The 18214-nt window shown below is 43.3% G+C and overlaps 1 protein-coding gene across 24 annotated transcripts in view; it reads right to left on the minus strand.

The window, feature by feature from the left end:
- prdm16 (PR domain containing 16) overlaps positions 1-18214 on the minus strand; it is a 175146-nt gene that overhangs the window by 122435 nt on the left and 34497 nt on the right. For 3 of the 24 annotated variants that reach the window (XM_085781567.1, XM_085781565.1, XM_085781566.1), the window contains exon 1: positions 9294-9417. The exons of 20 other annotated variants lie outside the window; for them this stretch is intronic. In XM_085781567.1, the coding sequence (XP_085637693.1) occupies positions 9294-9306 (13 nt within the window). In that variant the 5' untranslated portion in view covers positions 9307-9417. Of the gene's footprint in view, positions 1-9293; positions 9427-18214 lie in introns of those variants that run through there. One more of the 24 variants, XM_085781564.1, reaches the window with a different exon arrangement.

Raw genomic sequence — 18214 nt, forward strand, 5'->3', positions numbered from 1 at the left:
GATGGAAATCAATAAAAATCTGTTAACCATTATTTAATTTTAAGACAGTTTTTTGACAACCTCAGTTCCAAGGAAGGCTGGGTATAGTTACAATAAATGAAATGTCAAAGAAAGAGTGGAAAATCCAGTTGAAATATTCACACTATATGAGGTGAGACGACAGCATGCAGAGAACACCTTCCAATCTGCAGCAGCACACTATTGCGCTCCTCGGTGTCTTTTTCTTTTTCTCTCTTCATTTGAGCATGTGTGTGTGTGTATGTCCCCATACCCACTTTTGAAGCAGCTTCATTTACTGAGCCACTCAGGAGGCCAAGCAGCCAGTTAAGGGAGCACCAAGGCAGACAGCGTGCAGAACAAACCCATCCATCCTTATTAGCGAGGGAGGAGAGAGGTTGATCTCGTGCACGTCATATGCGTACGGGTGACACCTTTTGTTTTAATGTTAGAGGGAGGTAATGTTTCTTTTTTTTTTCTTTTTTTATAGTAATATCTGAACTCTGAAATGATTTTGATCAACTTCCTGTCATATCCATCCATACATACCTTAAGTCTTCTCCATGATAAAAACATCAAATATATTAACAGGTCTACAGCTCTGAGATGTGCAACATATAATATGAATGCAAAATGAACTCTTTTGTATGTGTATTATTTTATGTATTTGTACACTTATCTATGATCTTGTAAAGGCAACAGTCCCCTGCAACATTTGCAGGCTGCATTCATCTTTTCTTTAACTTTCTTTTTTGCTCTTTGGAGTTTCTGTGCAAAAGATGGTGACGGTTTTACCGATCACCTCAATTGTCCACATAAAACTAAGGCAATTAAGAGCCACAGTCAAATGAGGATCTGCAAAGCTAAAGCAGACATGCCTTGCAGATTGTAACACAATGTATCTCAGAATAATGGAAATCAGTTATTATCATTATCAGTTATACTATATTATATGTGATTAGGAGTTACATTGAACAGAATAACAAATATTTGTTTTGTCTTATAAATGTTCACTACACATCCAAGTGAGTAGGTTTTTCTGACCACCGTGTACAGTGGCTGCACTAACATTGTGTAAAGAGGAGTGCTGTTGTGAATGTGGAGGGGTTTAGTTGTGAGGTGATGATATTCACCTCTGCCACAGGAAGCGGCCTAACTCATACATCAGTCTATTACTCTCCAGCCTCTCTCCGCTCTGCTCCTCTCTTCTTCTCACCCGCTCCCTCCAGTCATTAGCCAGTGAATTAACGACAATCCAGCATGCTATTAATCACCCTGACAAAACTGTTAGCATTGCCTGGCAAGGCTGGAGTGAGACTGAGGAGGAGGAGGAGGAGGAGGAGGAGGAGGAGGAGAACGGTGGTGGTGGTGGAGTAAGATGGTGTGACAGGGAGTATGAGGTGGGTCACGGGAGACTAGTGAGTGTGTGCAATATGAGAGGAGAAGAGAGACAGGATGGAAAGGTAGCAATATAAAGAGAATGCAGCAGTGTAGAAGTTTAGAGAAGAGAAAAGCTGAGTGAGAGAAAGAGAGAAAAAGAAGAAATATGTCTGGGTCAGGTCTGCACATTTTCAAAATGAGAATTTAAAAAAAAAGTAATTCAGTTAATGTTCTTGAAATAAGTTACTGACAATCAAATACACACGTGTTTAATTAGGATATTCTGTAAAATAAAAGACTCGATTGTTTAGCCATTGTTGGTGAGTGTATGCTGCACACTTTTTAATGATAGATGAATAATATAATATAAATCTGTGTTAAAAAGGATTGCTAAAAATTTCAATTTCAATGATCTCAATAGATCTTAAATAACCAGACAGACGCAGCAAAAGGAAAATACCCTTTTTCCACAATTAGGGTAAAAGAGATAAAACGGCAAGTTTGCTGTTAACCTCAAGTAGGTGCTGACTTTTCCTCCCATAAGCCCATATCAGACTCACTCCACCTCTCTCTCTCTCTCTCTCCCTCCCAGAGTCAGACCACCTGCTGGGAGGCCTGAGCATGGACGTCAGGTGGGTCGCGGCCGTCACACAGTCCCATGTCATCAGGCTGTCACAGTGAATGGAGCTGACATGGGAGATATGCTAATCCACTTAGCTTCAAACTCAGCCAGGAGGCCGGTGCGCAGCGCTGCCTCAGCTCCCAACGAGCAGAACACACACACACACACACCAGAATACACTGCCACACACACACCTAAAGTAGACGCATGAAGGAATGTAACACTGAACTTTCAAGAATACCGACTGTACGTATATCAGATTAGATCAAGTGAAGTCTAAATGATTCCTGTGTGGATATTAAGCTATGAGATCTATCAGATATTATTCAAGAGGAATAAGCTGTGCAGAGGTGGACATATTAACATGTAAGTCATTAAATATTGACTTTGTGATTATTTTAATTCACAGTTTTTGTTCAGGTTTTGTCAGAGGGGAGTTGTCTCCACCATGTGATTCTAACAGAATAGAACACATAATATGACAAAGATTCATCAAATGTCAGAAAAATTGATAACCATTTAGCATCACTCAGTTTTATTCTTTTTGTGACACTTCACATTCAATCTAGTGTCAATGAACCTGAAGTGTGCCATCAGAGAAATGACACAATATTTGATAATTAATTACTAATTCATTACTTGTCAAATTTTTTATCTATCTGTTTACATGTTCACATATGAGTAGGTCCAATTGTTATCTAACCGAACAACTTGGCAAACAAAAACAGCTTAAAGATGAGAATCTTTATTTTAGGAGATCTACTTACACCAGAAAAAGAGTTACAACCATATAGTGTGTTCTGAGTTGCAGACATATACTGTACACACACACACACACACACACACACACACACTGCACCGAAGTGATCAAAGTCAGCCAACGAGCAGCAAGGTGTCAGAGTTCAAAACTATTGCGCCACTCAGCCAGATGATATCTCAAACCGATCCATCGTATTTACCGACCATGACTTCCCCTATTAGGAGCTGTGCCGGTGCTATTACTAATCTGTTCACTATCCCACAAAAACAGGAAGGAAGAGAGGGAAACAGATGGGAAGGCAGGAGAATGGCGAGCGAGGGACACAATGCTTACTGCTCCCTTCCTCCTCCTCATTCTCTCTCCCTGCGTCTCCCCTCTCTGCTCTGCTCGCTCTCTGGCCCGTCCGTGGAGTGAGACTCACAATCAGTCTGACAATACTGTATACAAGTGGTGCTGAACAATGGAGGCCAACCACAAAGAATTCTGGGAACAGGGGCACAGCCTTCTTCTCCTTCGGGTGGCTCCTGCATGCCGGACCCATCGATACACATCGGCCTGCTGAGACTGACCGGTGCCAGAGAGAGAGAGAGAGAATAGAGATACAAGGGAGCTAAGAGAGAGGCCTGACATGACTTTCTGTGTGTGTATGCATGTGTGTGTGAAAAAGGCAATGATCAAACGGTTTCCTGTTTCTTAAAAATTAAATACATATACAAACATACACACAATTACAATCACACCCACACACAGGTTCAGAGTCACTTCTTCCCTTAATTAGGCCACTTAATTAACACCAAAAGAATCACAGAGTGAACTGGGAATAAAAATGAGGGGTGTGTGTGTGTGTGTGTGTGTGTGTGTGTGTGTGTGGTTGGGCAACACACTGCAAATCCTGCAACAATAACTGCAAAAGTATTTCTGGATAAATAATGATGAAACAAGAGGAGAGACAGAAAGATGTTGGTACTGAAGAGCCATGGGGAGAGGGGGAGAGAGAGAGAGAGAGAGAGAGAGAGAGAGAGAGAGAGAGAGAGAGAGAGAGCGCAGGCAATTTTGTCTCTCTCCTCTTTAAGTGTACAGGGTGTGGGGTGAACGCAGCCCATTTGGAAATAATTGGCTGGTAATTAGGCGGGGGTCGACAGGTCGATTTGGGAACAAATGGCTGTCTTTAGCTCAGGTGGCCCTCCACACGAGATAATGGGACCTTTACCTCCCCTCCCTCCCTCTCCACTTCCATGTCCTCCTCTTCTCTCCCTGCCTCTCCTCCTCTATCCTCTCCCCCCCTTTCCCTTTCTTGCGCTTCCATACGAACATGTGTATCCTGACACTGATGTAAACACCTGAACATAATGCAAATAAAAAACCCTCTTCTAGCGCGAACGCAACAAACTCTGATTTTGTAGTGAATGCCGTATTCACATCGATAATGTCGGAGCTTTTAGGGGAGAGTCAGAGGTGGGAGGGATGGGAGAAAAAACCAGTTGATCAGTGGTTGACTCAAAGAATAGACCATTCCCTGAGTTCATGTTGACAGACGACCCCCCTTGCTTTGCATGCATTTGCCTTTAGTTTACTTTACTGAAAAGGTAACAATGACGCCCACGTTGACAGTAGTTTTGATTGGGCTTCACTAGATGCTCTGGAAGTTTCAGTTCTGTTTGCACTGAAAAAATTAACATTTTTCCCTGTTTTTTGTTTTGTATCCTAATAAGATTTACAAATAAATAGACAAATATTGTAAAATTCGATCTGATAAAGACTCAAAGACTAAGACTTTACCAAAAAACTTTCAGCAGCAGTTGTGTTTATCAATAGAAATCTATTCATCAAAGTTCATGTTTAATATGTTCAACCTTTAAAATTAGAAACTGAGACCATTCTGTAATAAAAGCATCCAATCCTGCACTGGCCAACAATGAACCAGAAGTGCGCAAGTTAACACACACACACGCCTTTGTTTTATTTTACTTTTTTTCAATCACAGAAAACATGCTGAGGACAGAGACCTACAACAGAGGCAAGTCAACAAGTCCGCATATAGGTTTTTCTTTACCGCAACCATCTGGCTACCCTGTGGTGCCAGGCATGTCGCTATGGTTACAATAATAAAGACATGGTTAAGTTAATGGAGTGATCAGTGTTTGGTTACGATTTGGCAAAAAAGAATAGTATGGTATATGCAGAGTGTGCTGTTAACTACAAAAAACAATAGTCTCCTTTCAGTCCACCCTCCTCCTGCTGCAGACTTTGTCAAACCACATCACGAGAGACTTTCCTGACTGGCAGCATCACAGCTCGGTGTGTCAGGTGCTCTGCAGAGGGAGGTTAGACCAGCACATAGCAGCAGCACTGAGCTGTCCAGACATCCAGCACCTCTACCAACTATTTCATTAGACCTACTGGTAATGGTGTTTCATGTCTTGACTCTAACAGCAAAATGAATTACCGTGGGTTGTAATAAGCTGCTTGTTGGTGTTTTTTTTTTAAAGGGACTGTCATCTGGCTGTCATCATTTATTTTTGTATCATTCTTGATCTCATCTGTTGAGTATCTTTGCTGTTTCCTACTGTATGTCTATTTATATGCAAGTACAGAGTAATGTGAAACCTGATTCAAATTCCTTGTAGCTATGTGTTCACGTTCTTGGCCAAAAGTGTAGACTCTGAATCTGAGATTATAACAAGAGGGCAAAGTAAGAATAAATGACAGTAAGTGCAGTTAACATAAAAACCAAACAGAGAAATTAAGAATTGAAATGCCTCCACAGTAGGGCTCCCTAACTCTCGCTCTCTCTCTCTCTCTTTCTATTCCTTGTCTCTCCCTCTCCCTCTCCCTCTCCCATCCTCCCATTCAACAGCGCCGGGGTCTTGTTTGGCTTCCTGCTGTTTGTGTCCAGACAAGGCCTTGATTTGAATACTGATTCCCCATTGATAGGCCTGCACTTCCGATCTAATTAACTTGTTTTGTCTTTGGCTAAATAGAAACGTCCGAGGGAGGGTGAGAGAGAGACAGAGAGAGAGAGAGAGAGAGAGAGAGAGAGAGAGGAGCTACACCAAACAGACGCGCCGTAAATAACAACAAGTAAATACACACAGGATGGAGGTTAAGGAAGGACATGTAAAAAAAAAAAAAAACACCTCATTGTGTGCACATCAAAAGGAATCGCGATCGCTGAAAGGACACACATTCATCATAAAATAAAACAAGAGAAAATGATTTGAATTCAAAGCGTGGTTTGCAGTCAGGATGTAGGTGCACATTGAGTGAGCCGAGTGGTGACTGGAGCAATAAAAACTGACTTAGTGCTCACTACAAACTTCTTCTAAAACTGTGATTAAATACAGTAAATGTCAACTTCTTTGAAAACATGACTATCAAGCTGAATTGCAGCTGTGTGGCAATTTTGGACTCGTGAGACCTCAGAGTTGGGAAAGAAATCAAGGAGAATTTTCTTTTAGAATCAGTTATCGAAGACAGATTTCACTGACTTATTGGCCAAAATTTCAACACACAACAAATCAGCATACCCTTTGATTTAATGAGTCAGACACATACAGTACATTTCTACTTGCACTACAGATTTTTATAATTTAGCTTTGTCTCATTCATCGCTAAATGTTATGTCTGGATCACATTCAACAGTGCTACATCATGAGCTGCAGACAACAACGAGGAAAATGCTTGTTCATGTGCTTTTTACTGTGTACTGTCCACCACTTTCCCCTGTGTGTGTCTGTTTGTGTAGCGTATGCAGTTAGCCTCAGTTAATGCATAGAAGGAAGCATTGACAAAAAGAGCAGCAGAGGACAACACAGAACATAGAAGTGAGCACACACGTTGAGGAGGAGACAGCTCTCCAGGCCGGGCCGTCAGTGTGTTCTGAGGGAACGATAACGACAACAAGAGACTCCACTGACGAGAAAAGGCAGGAAGGCGGAGGGGTGGGGGTCAGATAATGACATATGACCTAAAATAAACTGCATAAACAAAAGAAAGAGAGGCTGAGATGGGCTGAAAAGGAAGAGGAGGAGGGGGGGAGGAGGGGGGGTGGGGGGGGTTGCGGAGGGAGGATCAAAGGGGATGTCCGCCGCTGATACAGCACCTCAGATAATGTGTGGCGCAATTAGCGCGCTGTGACGATTTCCATTAGGGCTAATCAAATATTTATACTGCCTCCTGAGCATGTCACAATGCTGCCCTGGCCCTTCATATCAATGTGACAAATGCCTAATGAAAGAGCAGGTGCAGAGACAGTGAGAGGAGGTGGAAAGAGAGAGAGAGAGAGAGAGACAGATAGGAAGGGAGAGAAAGAAAAAGAAACAGGGAAGGTGGAGAGGTGTTTGGAGCAGAGTTTGCTCCGTCTCCCTCTCTCTCTCTCTCTCTCTTTCACATTTGGTTTGCAAATGGCTAGGCCTCTGTCATCAATTACAAGGCTGGTCTGGTGGCAATGAGCGGCTCGGTGTGTATGTGTGTGATGAAACAAGGACGAGGCAGCGCTGATGCTGCCTCACCTAGAGCCATTAATCAAACTGAGGCAGCTGCAGAACCAGTCCAAATTGGGCTCATCAGTCTGGGCATAAGCAGGAATCAAGGTGCAAGGACGCGGAGAGGGAGAGAGAGACGGAGAGGAGAATGAGGATAGAAACGGTTTCCCTTGTATTCTCCTCTTTAATGGCGTATTTTTGTTCTCCTATGATAATTAGGATCGGTTTCATCCTGGGAGGAGAAGATGTGGCGAGTGTGACTGAACTGAGGTTTAATTTATGTCTGTGCACATAGGAAATTATGCTGTAGCATATCAGATATGTTAGCGCCATTGTAAGTCCTGCTGCTGTGTTCAAAAGGGGGAAAGTGGGATAACAATGTTATCTCATGACATGACATGACATTTCAAAATCCGAACTGCTCGTTTAATGTGATTTGAGCCAATCCCGCTCTGTGGTATTATTCTACCCCCACTCCATAGCCAAGTGCAGACAATTTATCTTAACATTTACACAGGCTACTTTCCTGTGTTTTTAAATATTATGAGATCCTAAGTTTAGTTTTCACACCGAGTGGTTTTCTGGATGGGACTTCAGTGTTGGCTTTTCACGTTCACATTCTCCGCAAAAGGTGTGCGCTAGAATTTTTTCTGTTTAGAGGGAGAAATGAGACACATTAACCACTGCTGGTCAGTGACACAATCAACTTGAGGGTTAGGGGTAACAAGATGGGCGGCCCTCAAGAGGTCAGAGGTCAAGTCCTGGCCTGACAGACAGATGGGGGAGAGCGGTCAGGACTTGAAGGATGAGGAGGGAATGAAGGATGGACCTGGTTGGGTGCAGTGACAGTCAGGGATATGGATGACCCTCCTCACCAGTTTGACAGAGCAAGGGTCCCACGTTAACAAGCTGGGGTATATTTCTTTTCCCCATTTCAGTGGTGTTTGAGACACCTGTGTATCACCAAGCTGGTTAACAACAAGATGAAACACAAAGGAAGGGACGAAATAGAAGGAAAACTGCTAAATTAAAAGTTCTTCAACTTAAAATAGAAAAAAATTCCCACAAGTAAGAGACTCAGAGAGACCAATAGTGCACAAAAAAAACAACCAAAAAACTGATTTAAGGGTATATTCACTGTGGAAATGCATGTAGCACACTTAACAAAACACCACTAAAATGCTGGAGCTCTTTGTTTATTTGTTTTAAACTCCAACTGTATGTGCAAATGGAAAACGGGCAATATTATTATCTGCAAAGGCAAATAAGTAAAGACAAAACAAAGCCTATGAAAACATCTGCAAATACTGAAAGTAAATCTACAGAAGATAAAGAAAATAAAAGAATATTTTACATTTCTTAAATGAAGCAAGCAGAAAATGAATAAAAGACTGGGTCAACAAAACGGCCCTGCAGCTCTAAACATTGTTTCTTCAGTATGAGGCCACTGGGCAAGTATAGCCATGAGACAGACCTCTTCTTCTAACCTACATAGCTCAGGATAACAGAAAATGTCAGGATAAGATGCTACAGCGGCTAATCTCCGACACAAGTGATAACATTCAGTGGGTGAAACCATGACAGATGACTATTGATCTCCTAGTTGTTGAAGGAGGATAAAATAGATAACTAGAGCACTTTATTGGTATTGATTGAAGAGTCAAAGAGGTGGAAATAACTTCCGTCTAAAAGAACAAAGCGTAATACACACGGTTTATGTTCGTTGGAGGTAAAGTGTCAGATATGTGACAATCGTAAATGTTAGCGATTTGTCACGGGAGAAAACTGCATGTAACCTGTGTGTGAATTAAGTTAAGCGTCACATGTGTAAAGATTGTGACAGAAAAAAACACATTTGGTTTTATCCCAAGTTGTGCCCATCTAAATGTGAGATGGTCGCCACTCTCAACAAACACCGCCACAAGATAAAAACGACAGCAACTCAACACAACCTCAAATTCAAACACGACAACGCACCGACCCTGGTCTTGCACAGCGCTACACTTCAAGCATACGTCTTCCAACACTCACACGTGTGCTCATAACTCACCAAAAGCCGACATATTATCTCATAAGTCTTCTCGCCACAGCGTCGTCGAACTATAAGTTCCCGGCTACCCATAAACTCTGGTTACCAATTAACCATGTGTCAATGTATGTGTGTGTGTGTGTGTATATGTGTGTGTGTGTCTGTGACAGAGATACAAGGGGAGCGCAGGGGGTGTCTGGCAGGCCTATCTGCGGCGCTGCGATGCGCTAACGTGAAAGAATGCCAGTGTCAATGTGACAGAGATACGGGAAGTGCATGGGGCCGATGGGCTGGGTGAAGGTCGATGTTGAGGTCAAGTCCTAAAGTGGTGGACACTCCAGCCACTGACACATGTTTGGGGAGTAGCTGAGAATCCCCACATTGTGATGCGTCTTGAAAAGTACTTGTTTAAGCTAAATCTATTACTATTCAGCCCTGAAGTAAAAGTGCTTTTGTTTAAACTGTGTGACTTTTCTGCTACTGGTGAACGTGAGGGCAGCGCCTCCAGGTGAAGTGACAACACTGTCTTATATGTGTTGGATCCTTTTCAACACCGTCTCCCACCTTCCTTCAATACTTCCTCTCTCTGCCACTGATCCGTCACACTGTCTCTTCACTAATCTTAACCTGATAAAGTATCTGCTCCCTCCACCACCACCAACCCTCAACCCTGCGAGTCATGTTGACACCCAGTTCTTTAAGCCACAAGTCAGGTATCAAGTCACTTAGGAGAAAACTAGGCCAAAAGTGAAAATGCCAAAAGTCCAAGGTGTCGCTTATTGATTTATTTTGACTTGGGTTCTAAATACCAAAAGGTATTCAATTCAGTTGTCAAAAACAAGCATCAAATATATGACAATTATTGAACCAGAAATTACTTAAACAGTTAATCAACTTCTAAGAAATGAACTGAAAATCTGCCAGGCATTGTCTTGTTTATTTTTAACTGTTCTCCAATTTAACCGGGGTCCAACATGAGACTTGAATGCTCCCGAGCCTCACAAGTCTCCCAACAGTCAAGTTCACGTCACAGGTCCTGATTTTTTACGACTGGAGTCTATTTCGAGTCCAGGAGTGTGAAGACCAGGAGGAGAGGGGTGGGGTGGGCGAGCGGGACACTGGAGCTGGAACAGACCTTCATTCCTCATGGAGGGATGATACTGGCCAGGACGGAGTGATGTGGTGGTGGTGGTGTTGGGAGGTGGGAGGTGGGAGGGGTGGGGAGGGGGTGGCAGAGGGTGGGCACAAAGCGGGGGAACGAGGGTGGGGGACGGAGGGGTCATTAGCACTAAATCTGTTCCATATGACACACACTCACATGGCCCCTGTCTGGACTCTCTCTGTCTGTCTGACTGTCTCCCCACCTCACCCTCTCTCTCTCTCTCTCTCTCTCTTTGGACTGGCGATGAGGGGGAGGTGGGAGGAGGTGGGGGGGGGGGGATGTTTCTCAGCCACAACAGGAGCTCTGTGATGACAGGGGCCAGGCCATGTCACACACCAGGGACTCTGGCGGTTCTCCTTATCGCACAGAGAGGGCTTCATTAAATACCCCTCTTCCTTCCCTCCCTATCTCTCTTTGTCTCTGCAGACCGACAGAGACAACACACACTGCCGCTGAGAACACACACACACACTCACTGCGGGTCCAGAACACATCCAGTGTGGCTGCACAGAGACATGTCTATGCATAGGCAGTCCATGAGCAGTGATTTGAAAAGAAAATCCACATATATAAATCAACTAAAAACTTTTCAATCCAAAGAGCAGCCTCGTAGCTCACTGTTCTGGGTTCAGTAGTTTACATTGGAAGTTGCTGTTTTTATGTTTCAGTGCTGAACCTCAGCTGCATACCTTTCACCTTCACTAGTGAGAGTCGGCCTCGTGGGTGGTCACTCTGTTCATCCCTTTCACTCTCCTCGTGACATTAAATGTCCATTAAAATCCATGCTACTGGATATTTTCTTAAAATGGACCTTGAAATTGAGAGACATTTTTTCTCTGCCAAAAGTTACAAATAAACTACCATTATCTTTTCTTTTTTCCCCCTATGTAACCTTGTGAGAAAATCCACCTGTGCTCATGGTCTTATTTTATTACATTAATATGATTCTGTTTAGTCTTTATATTCGAGGCCTTAGAAGCATGCGAGACTCAACATCATCGTTATGTCTTATATTCTTGGATAAAGTAGCTTTCACACAGTAACATAAGCAGTGTACATCAGGCTTAGATCTGTGATACAAACAAATATGGATTCTAAATGATGATTTTTCTTATTTTTCACAGAGGTGTCACAACATTGGCTAAATAAATGATAAATGTTACTATTTTCCCATTTTTATCACTATCCCTTGTTTTTCTTACCTATGTGTGTAGAGTTTGAGTCAAGGAAAACCATAATATGATTGCTAATTCCTAGCTTGATTGTTGTGCAGCCACCACATGAGTGCGCACACACACACACACACACACACACACACACACACACACACACAGGCCTGGATCAGTTCTGTCCCCTTGTCCTGCACGCCACAGCCCTGATGACTCTCCACCATCAAACACACACACACACACACACACAGTCCTCCATGCCTCTGCCTGTGAAACAAAAGCAGGCCTTGTCTGACCAGGTCCAGCACTTGTACAAGAGGCTTAGGGACATTTTTCTCATTTTTGAACAGCTAATATCTTGCAAAAGTTGTCTAATCTCTTTGCGTTTAAGTTGAGATTTGTACGGCCCCACCCCGCGGCCCCCCCACCTCCTCCACATGCCCTGCCACCTTCCCCTGCTAGGCCCTGACGCATGGTGCTTAACCAGGCCACTTTAATTAGGTGAGGTGTGTGTGTAAGTGTGTGTGTGTGTGTGTGTGTGTGTGTGTGTGTGTGTGTGTGTGTGTGTGTGTGTGTGTGAGCATTGGGGCCCCCGTGGATGTACAAGCTGATATAATGAAACACAGCAGGTGATGAAAAGATCACGGCCGCTTTGAAATCAACCAACTCAATTTGTATAGAGACTCGACGAACATGAACGAGCTCCAGGACAAAAACAATTCCCTATAAGTGATTATGTGTTGCCTCTATGTCTGCTTAATTAAACCTTTCCTGAAAATCTTAAACTTGATTTATGTTAATCTCACAAAAGTATACCTTATGTTCTTATTATGAGTGTCTTTTTAATTGCTTTACTGATTTCTGTCCGTTTCTCACAAACACTGCACTCCAATATAATGCAACATACACAGCATCCCCATTAACATGCTGTGGATCAAAACTCTAACTAAAGGTGAGGAAGAGGAGGACGGTTGTGCCAGTTTAGTCTCCTACAGCATGAAAGAGAGCACAGACACTAAAGCCAGACAATGCAGTGGGAGCTGCAGCGCAACTACAAACTAATTCTCTCAGTGAGCGGAATAAAGGCTACCAGGGTTACAGGAAGTACAACCAAGTTGGAGAGTGACGAAAAGAAACAGAAAGGAAGAAAGAAAATGAGAAAGAAAGCGAAGAAGAAGGGAGAAGCGGGGCTGCCTTTGAGACCCCAGAGACGGACGGGCTGTTTTCCGACAGTTTGCCATGCCAGCTCCCGAGCGTGCTGACGGCCGTGATTTCTACCAGGCTTTAAAAGAGGGTCATTTTCTGGGCCCTGCTTCTTTCTGTCCGTCTGCCTTACTATCTATCTTCCTCTATTTGTCATTCTTAATGCCATTCTGTCTGCTGTGCTATCTCACTGTCTGTATGTGCACAAGATTGCTTGTGTGTATCTATCTATATCCGTGCCAGTGCTGGGATAGAAAAGGCATTCTTATAAATGCTGCAAAAGTGTTTTTCCCTGGCGCGTGTGCATGTGCGTGTGCAGTCAGTGTGAGCCATGTTCTGGTGTTGGGGTACTGCTCTCTACAAAAGGCAGCTGATTAGAAACAGTAGGTGAGCTTTGCTGACGATTCCCAGCCAATGTACAAAAAGAGGCAGACGGAGATGGGAAGAAATAATGAAGACAGAGAATAAAAGAATGACAGAGTAAAAATGGCAGGGATACACAGACATCACAGCCAGATGAGAATGAGATAAGTTTCTCTCTCTCCAGGCTCCTCGGAGCGATTTCTCCTGCAGCTTTTGATCCGAGGCCTTATATGGCTTCATTTCTCAAAACAACCTGGCCTCATACACACACACACAAACACATGAACATAGACACAGGCACAGACACGAGTCCGCTTGCATTACATATGTGTAAGCAAACAACCATACATACTGTATATATACAACTGCAGGACTGGTTGTCATGACAAAACTGACCCCATGTGACCTGGATCCCTCACAACAACCCAACATGCAACATCCCTGATGGACACTGAAGAAACTAATCATCTTCTTAGTAAGAGGACTGACAGAAGTTTGACCTTTTTATACTTCACCTCTTAAACATGCAGTGTGCTCAAGTATTACGCCGCATCCTTAATTAGGCTGCATTAAATCAAATGCACATGGGAGAGGACTGAGCTAACTACTTGTTTTCTCCTCTTTGCCAAAAAATTACATATTCTTCTGTAATATCCCAGAGAAGCAGGAAGGTTGCTGATGTGGAGTCCTTTCCAGCGGAGGGTCTGATCTAAACCGACTCCAGAGCAGCACTTACACTCTCAAGAGCTTAACTTCCATCCTTATTACTGGAGTCAAGCACTGTAGCTGGCAGCCATTCCCCGCTTCTTAGACAGCTGCTGAAACACTGGAACTGAAATCACAAAAACTTGTATATTCAGGGAATAACGCTAATATCTGACCTCTTTATTACCTCCGCCTGTCACATATCTCCTCCGCCTTTCCCCTGTGACAGAAATTAACTATTCTCTGAGCTCTGACTCCTCTCTTCATCATAAAAATACCAATTTTTCCCTCAGCTTGGGAAGTTGGCAGACTGCTCCAGTAGACATTCTCTTCCTGTTGCTTCATGTTTTTGGATGGGGGCAGTGTGTACCCTTGACTCACTGCCTTAGTGATTCTAAATAAAAAGTGTTTGGGCTATTTTGGTGACTGATATGTTTTCGCCCCCTCTTTAGCTCGGTCATACAGGTCTAGGGTCAACAATAAAAAAAGGGAAGCGGGAGATAAATGAGGAGGGAAGCTGGGTAAGGAATGGGCGATTCCTCAAATGAGCACATATCCTTTCTCATAAAGAGCTCAACGTGTGCGCATGTGCTCGTGTGCATCTGCATGTCTCAGCAGGGCACTTGTATTCAGGGGTTGCAGGGCCTCTTATCTTCAGCTGCTCTGATTAGAGCCATAATTAAAAGCTGTGTTAACTGGTGTTGAGGCCAATAGTGGCCACCCAGTTCATTAAGGACCTCTATACAATTCTCCTTTTGCATTCCAGTGAATAGCCAAAGAGCCAGCATTATTAATTTGCTGTACCCGGGGGACAAGTCAAGTGTGAAGGAGAGAGACTGTGATCGGAACAGAGCCAAACAAAGGAGAGTGAGAGAGAGCTCTTTCTATATTGATCAAGTTGATCCCTACTTGATCAATGTTTAAAGGCGAAGGGTTCACAGTGATAGATTACAGCAGACTGATGAAAGATCAGAACAGAGGTGAGAAGTTCATTCGTGGCATGTATCAATAGTTACACTGCAGGAAATTTGAAGGCTCAACAGCAGTCCATTAAACTCTGATGCAGAGAACGCTGTTCTTAACTTCACAACTTTTACTACAATATTTTAGAGGATAGTTTGGCCACACGTGAGAAATCACCTATCCTCTACTATTGTTCTCCTGTCATCCATGTTTATGTTCCTCCATGGTTCTTTCTTTATCTCTAACACCTGCACAGCACACATCAATCTCTCCTCTCTGTCAACCCACAAACACAAGAACAATAGATAAAGTCACAACAGCTTAAGCCTGTTAGCATGTTAGGTAGTGGTAACAGAAAGATTTCCTACCTGGTTTAGATATATATATATTTTTAAGTATAGATGTGATGGATAATTGTTTTTTTTTCTTTCTTTCTTTTTTTCCTTCAAACGTAAACACAGCAGTGTATTCAGCCGCAGTGGGTACAGGCTAAGTCTGTTCACTCCACTGACAAAGTGACTGAGCACCTTGCGATGTCTATATTAACCCCCATCTGATTTTGCTAATTGCACTAAAGTGCCAAGTTACTGGCAGCCTCATTATCACCCTTTCCCTTAAATTACTAATCAAGATCCAAGAAACAATTACTCTTCACAATTTAGCTGCAGTGAGAGCTAAGACATGTGGCGCTGATAATGGCTTTTTTTTTCTTCTGCTGGTTCTTGCCCACACCTTACTCATTCCGGTGTGTTTGTCTAAGTGTGTGTCGCACGCAGGCCGGGTGGGGTCTAGTCTCTCTATACAGATGTCTCTCACTGCCCAGCCTTCCAGGAACAAGCTCAAGAAACGCATTCATGCTACAAGGAATGCTACTTTCTGCCAGAGACCGACGATGTTTAGTAAATGTACCGGTTGAAATCTGTGATACATGAAAGGTTTGGTCTTCACCTCCTCAATGCCAATATTCACAGGGTCTAACATCAACGCCCTGTTTGCTACATCAATTTCCTGCCCTCCTTAAACTCTTAGCAGGAACAATGTGTTTTTTGATAGCTGTCTCGTGAATGGGATACATCTGCACAGCGACATCACTGTGTGAAAACCTAAAGAGAGGAATCTTAGCACCCTTCCGTGACAAAAATGTTGTTTTACTGATTAGTTCGGCGGGTGCATGTAAAGGTGAACTGTACATTAAATAACTCCCTTGTACGCTGCTCCTTTTGTCAGTAAATAGTCGAGACAGTGCCCCCTTTTCCCTTGTGGAGCTCACCAGCTAAGATGTTGACACAGTGAATCCCTCGCAATAACACTTTTGTTTTTGCGCCTTCTCTGGTAGTGTTTACTTTCACCGAACTCACAGACAAGGAAGCTGTTCAGTGTCCAATGGCCAAAGGTTTTAGTATGTGCGTACGCTGGAAGTAGGAGGAGAAAAAAGGGGAGGAGATGCAGGAGGAGGGTCCTGGTACTTTCCCACTTTTTTTTTTTTGACATCATGAAGGGTGGACCGACAGGTACAGAGGAGAGAAAGAGCAAACAAACAGGAAAGAGCGGAGGGGAGGAGCTTCAGACTTTTTCAGGTGCCCGACATTTAGATGTGGTGGAGGTAACTCAGGTTTCAGCCGCCCGTCCCAAGGTCAGACGCTGCTTTTCATGCAGCCTGGCCTGGAACAAACACCTGGCACGCTCAAGAGACAGGCCACTAGCCGTGCCCTGCATTCGTTAGTCATTACTGGCTGGGCAGCATTACCCCGCCATTCTAATGTAAATATCCACACCGGTTGGCATTTTGCATGGAGGTCTGTGATTAATGATCTGCACCAAAAGAAAAAATGGTGCTTCAGTATGTGCAGTGTAAATGACAACAAATGCAAAAGTAATTATGAACAGCAAAGATAAACAAGTTGACTGCATTGTTGTGTTTAATGCATCCGTGACATGTTTTGAGGAGTATGCAGCAAGGCTGCCGCTCCATCATGTTTGAATCAAAAGTAAGCCAGAGCCCTTCCTCATACACTAAGCAAACACAAGGCAACATTCCTCTGTGTCTGCCATTTTAGCTCCAGTCAAACCCCATGTCGACGCGAGGGCATTAAAGCATTAGTGGCTAATGTTTTTAAAAGTGTACGGTATCTTGGAGGGATTCAGGAGGTGGGCGCTCTGTGTGTGTGTGTGTGTGTCTGTAATGGTGGATGAGATAGGTCCGCACATGGCAACCATTACACACACAGCCCCTCTAATCGCTGCCGACCTGCCTCCTCGCCTGCAGCCATCCCACCTCTGACTGGTGTGTGTGTATGTGTGTGTGTGACTGTGTGTGTGTGTGTCAGGGGGCATCCCAGGTTCAGGAGGGCAGAATGTTCACATAGATGCATATTTTGCCACATTAACACACACCCTCTACACACACACACACACAGACTTGAACATTTGAGACAAAACTTTCCTCAAAGACATAAATATGTAATAACACATAAATAAACATAACTCTTCTCCTCCACTCTAGCCCTTGAAAAGATGAGCAGAGGGAGATGATGGTAACCAGGGAGAAGTCACAAGATATGATAAATTAATAAATGATTCAGAACTGCTTCAATGTCTCATAAAGAATAAATGAAGAGATGGATGAATTTTAGTGCTGTATAATGATGCAACAACTAAACTACAAGAGTTTCTGATGTCTGACAAAACAAACCCCATATTTAATTGAAAAAAAGGTAAAAATGTCTACAATATCAAATGTTGTCTGTGTAAAATCCACTTTAAAATTGGTCAAATTATGATTCAAAGACAACAATCAGAGCACAAGCCAAAATGGAGAACAAATCAAAGCGGTATTCAGGGCCGGCTTTCGATACTTTGATGTTGAACTCTACAGACACATTCCAGTGAGGACCAAAACATTATTGAGGTCTGAGCCAACCATCCAGCCATATGGAAGGATGCATTTAGGATGGGTTGTCTTGAGTGACAAAGCACTAAAGCTGCTGTGTACTCGAACTCTCGAGTGTGTGTGACACTGAAACCAAACCCGATACCAAGCCAGACAGAAAGAAGCAAGAACAGTGCGTGTTCGTGTATATATATGCATGAGTGTGCACATGTCTGGAGTTGTGTCTGTAGGGAAATATCTAAATATTATGGAAGATTTTGTTGTATGTTTATGTCTTGAATCTGTGTATGTGTGTGTGTGTGTGTGTGTGTGTGTGTGTGTGTGTGTGTGTGTGTGTGTGTGTGTGTGCGTGTGTTTGGTTCTGTGTGTCTATGTGCACCGATGCACCGGACATCGGTGGGAAGAGCAGTGCGCAACCAGAAATTAAAAAAAGATTTGTCGCAAGTCGAACCTACACCTACTTGTCTCCGTGTAGACGTACACGTAC

Source organism: Trachurus japonicus, chromosome 7 (assembly GCF_045865225.1).
Source record: "Trachurus japonicus isolate A0001 chromosome 7, Traja_1.0".
Taxonomy (NCBI): domain Eukaryota; kingdom Metazoa; phylum Chordata; class Actinopteri; order Carangiformes; family Carangidae; genus Trachurus; species Trachurus japonicus.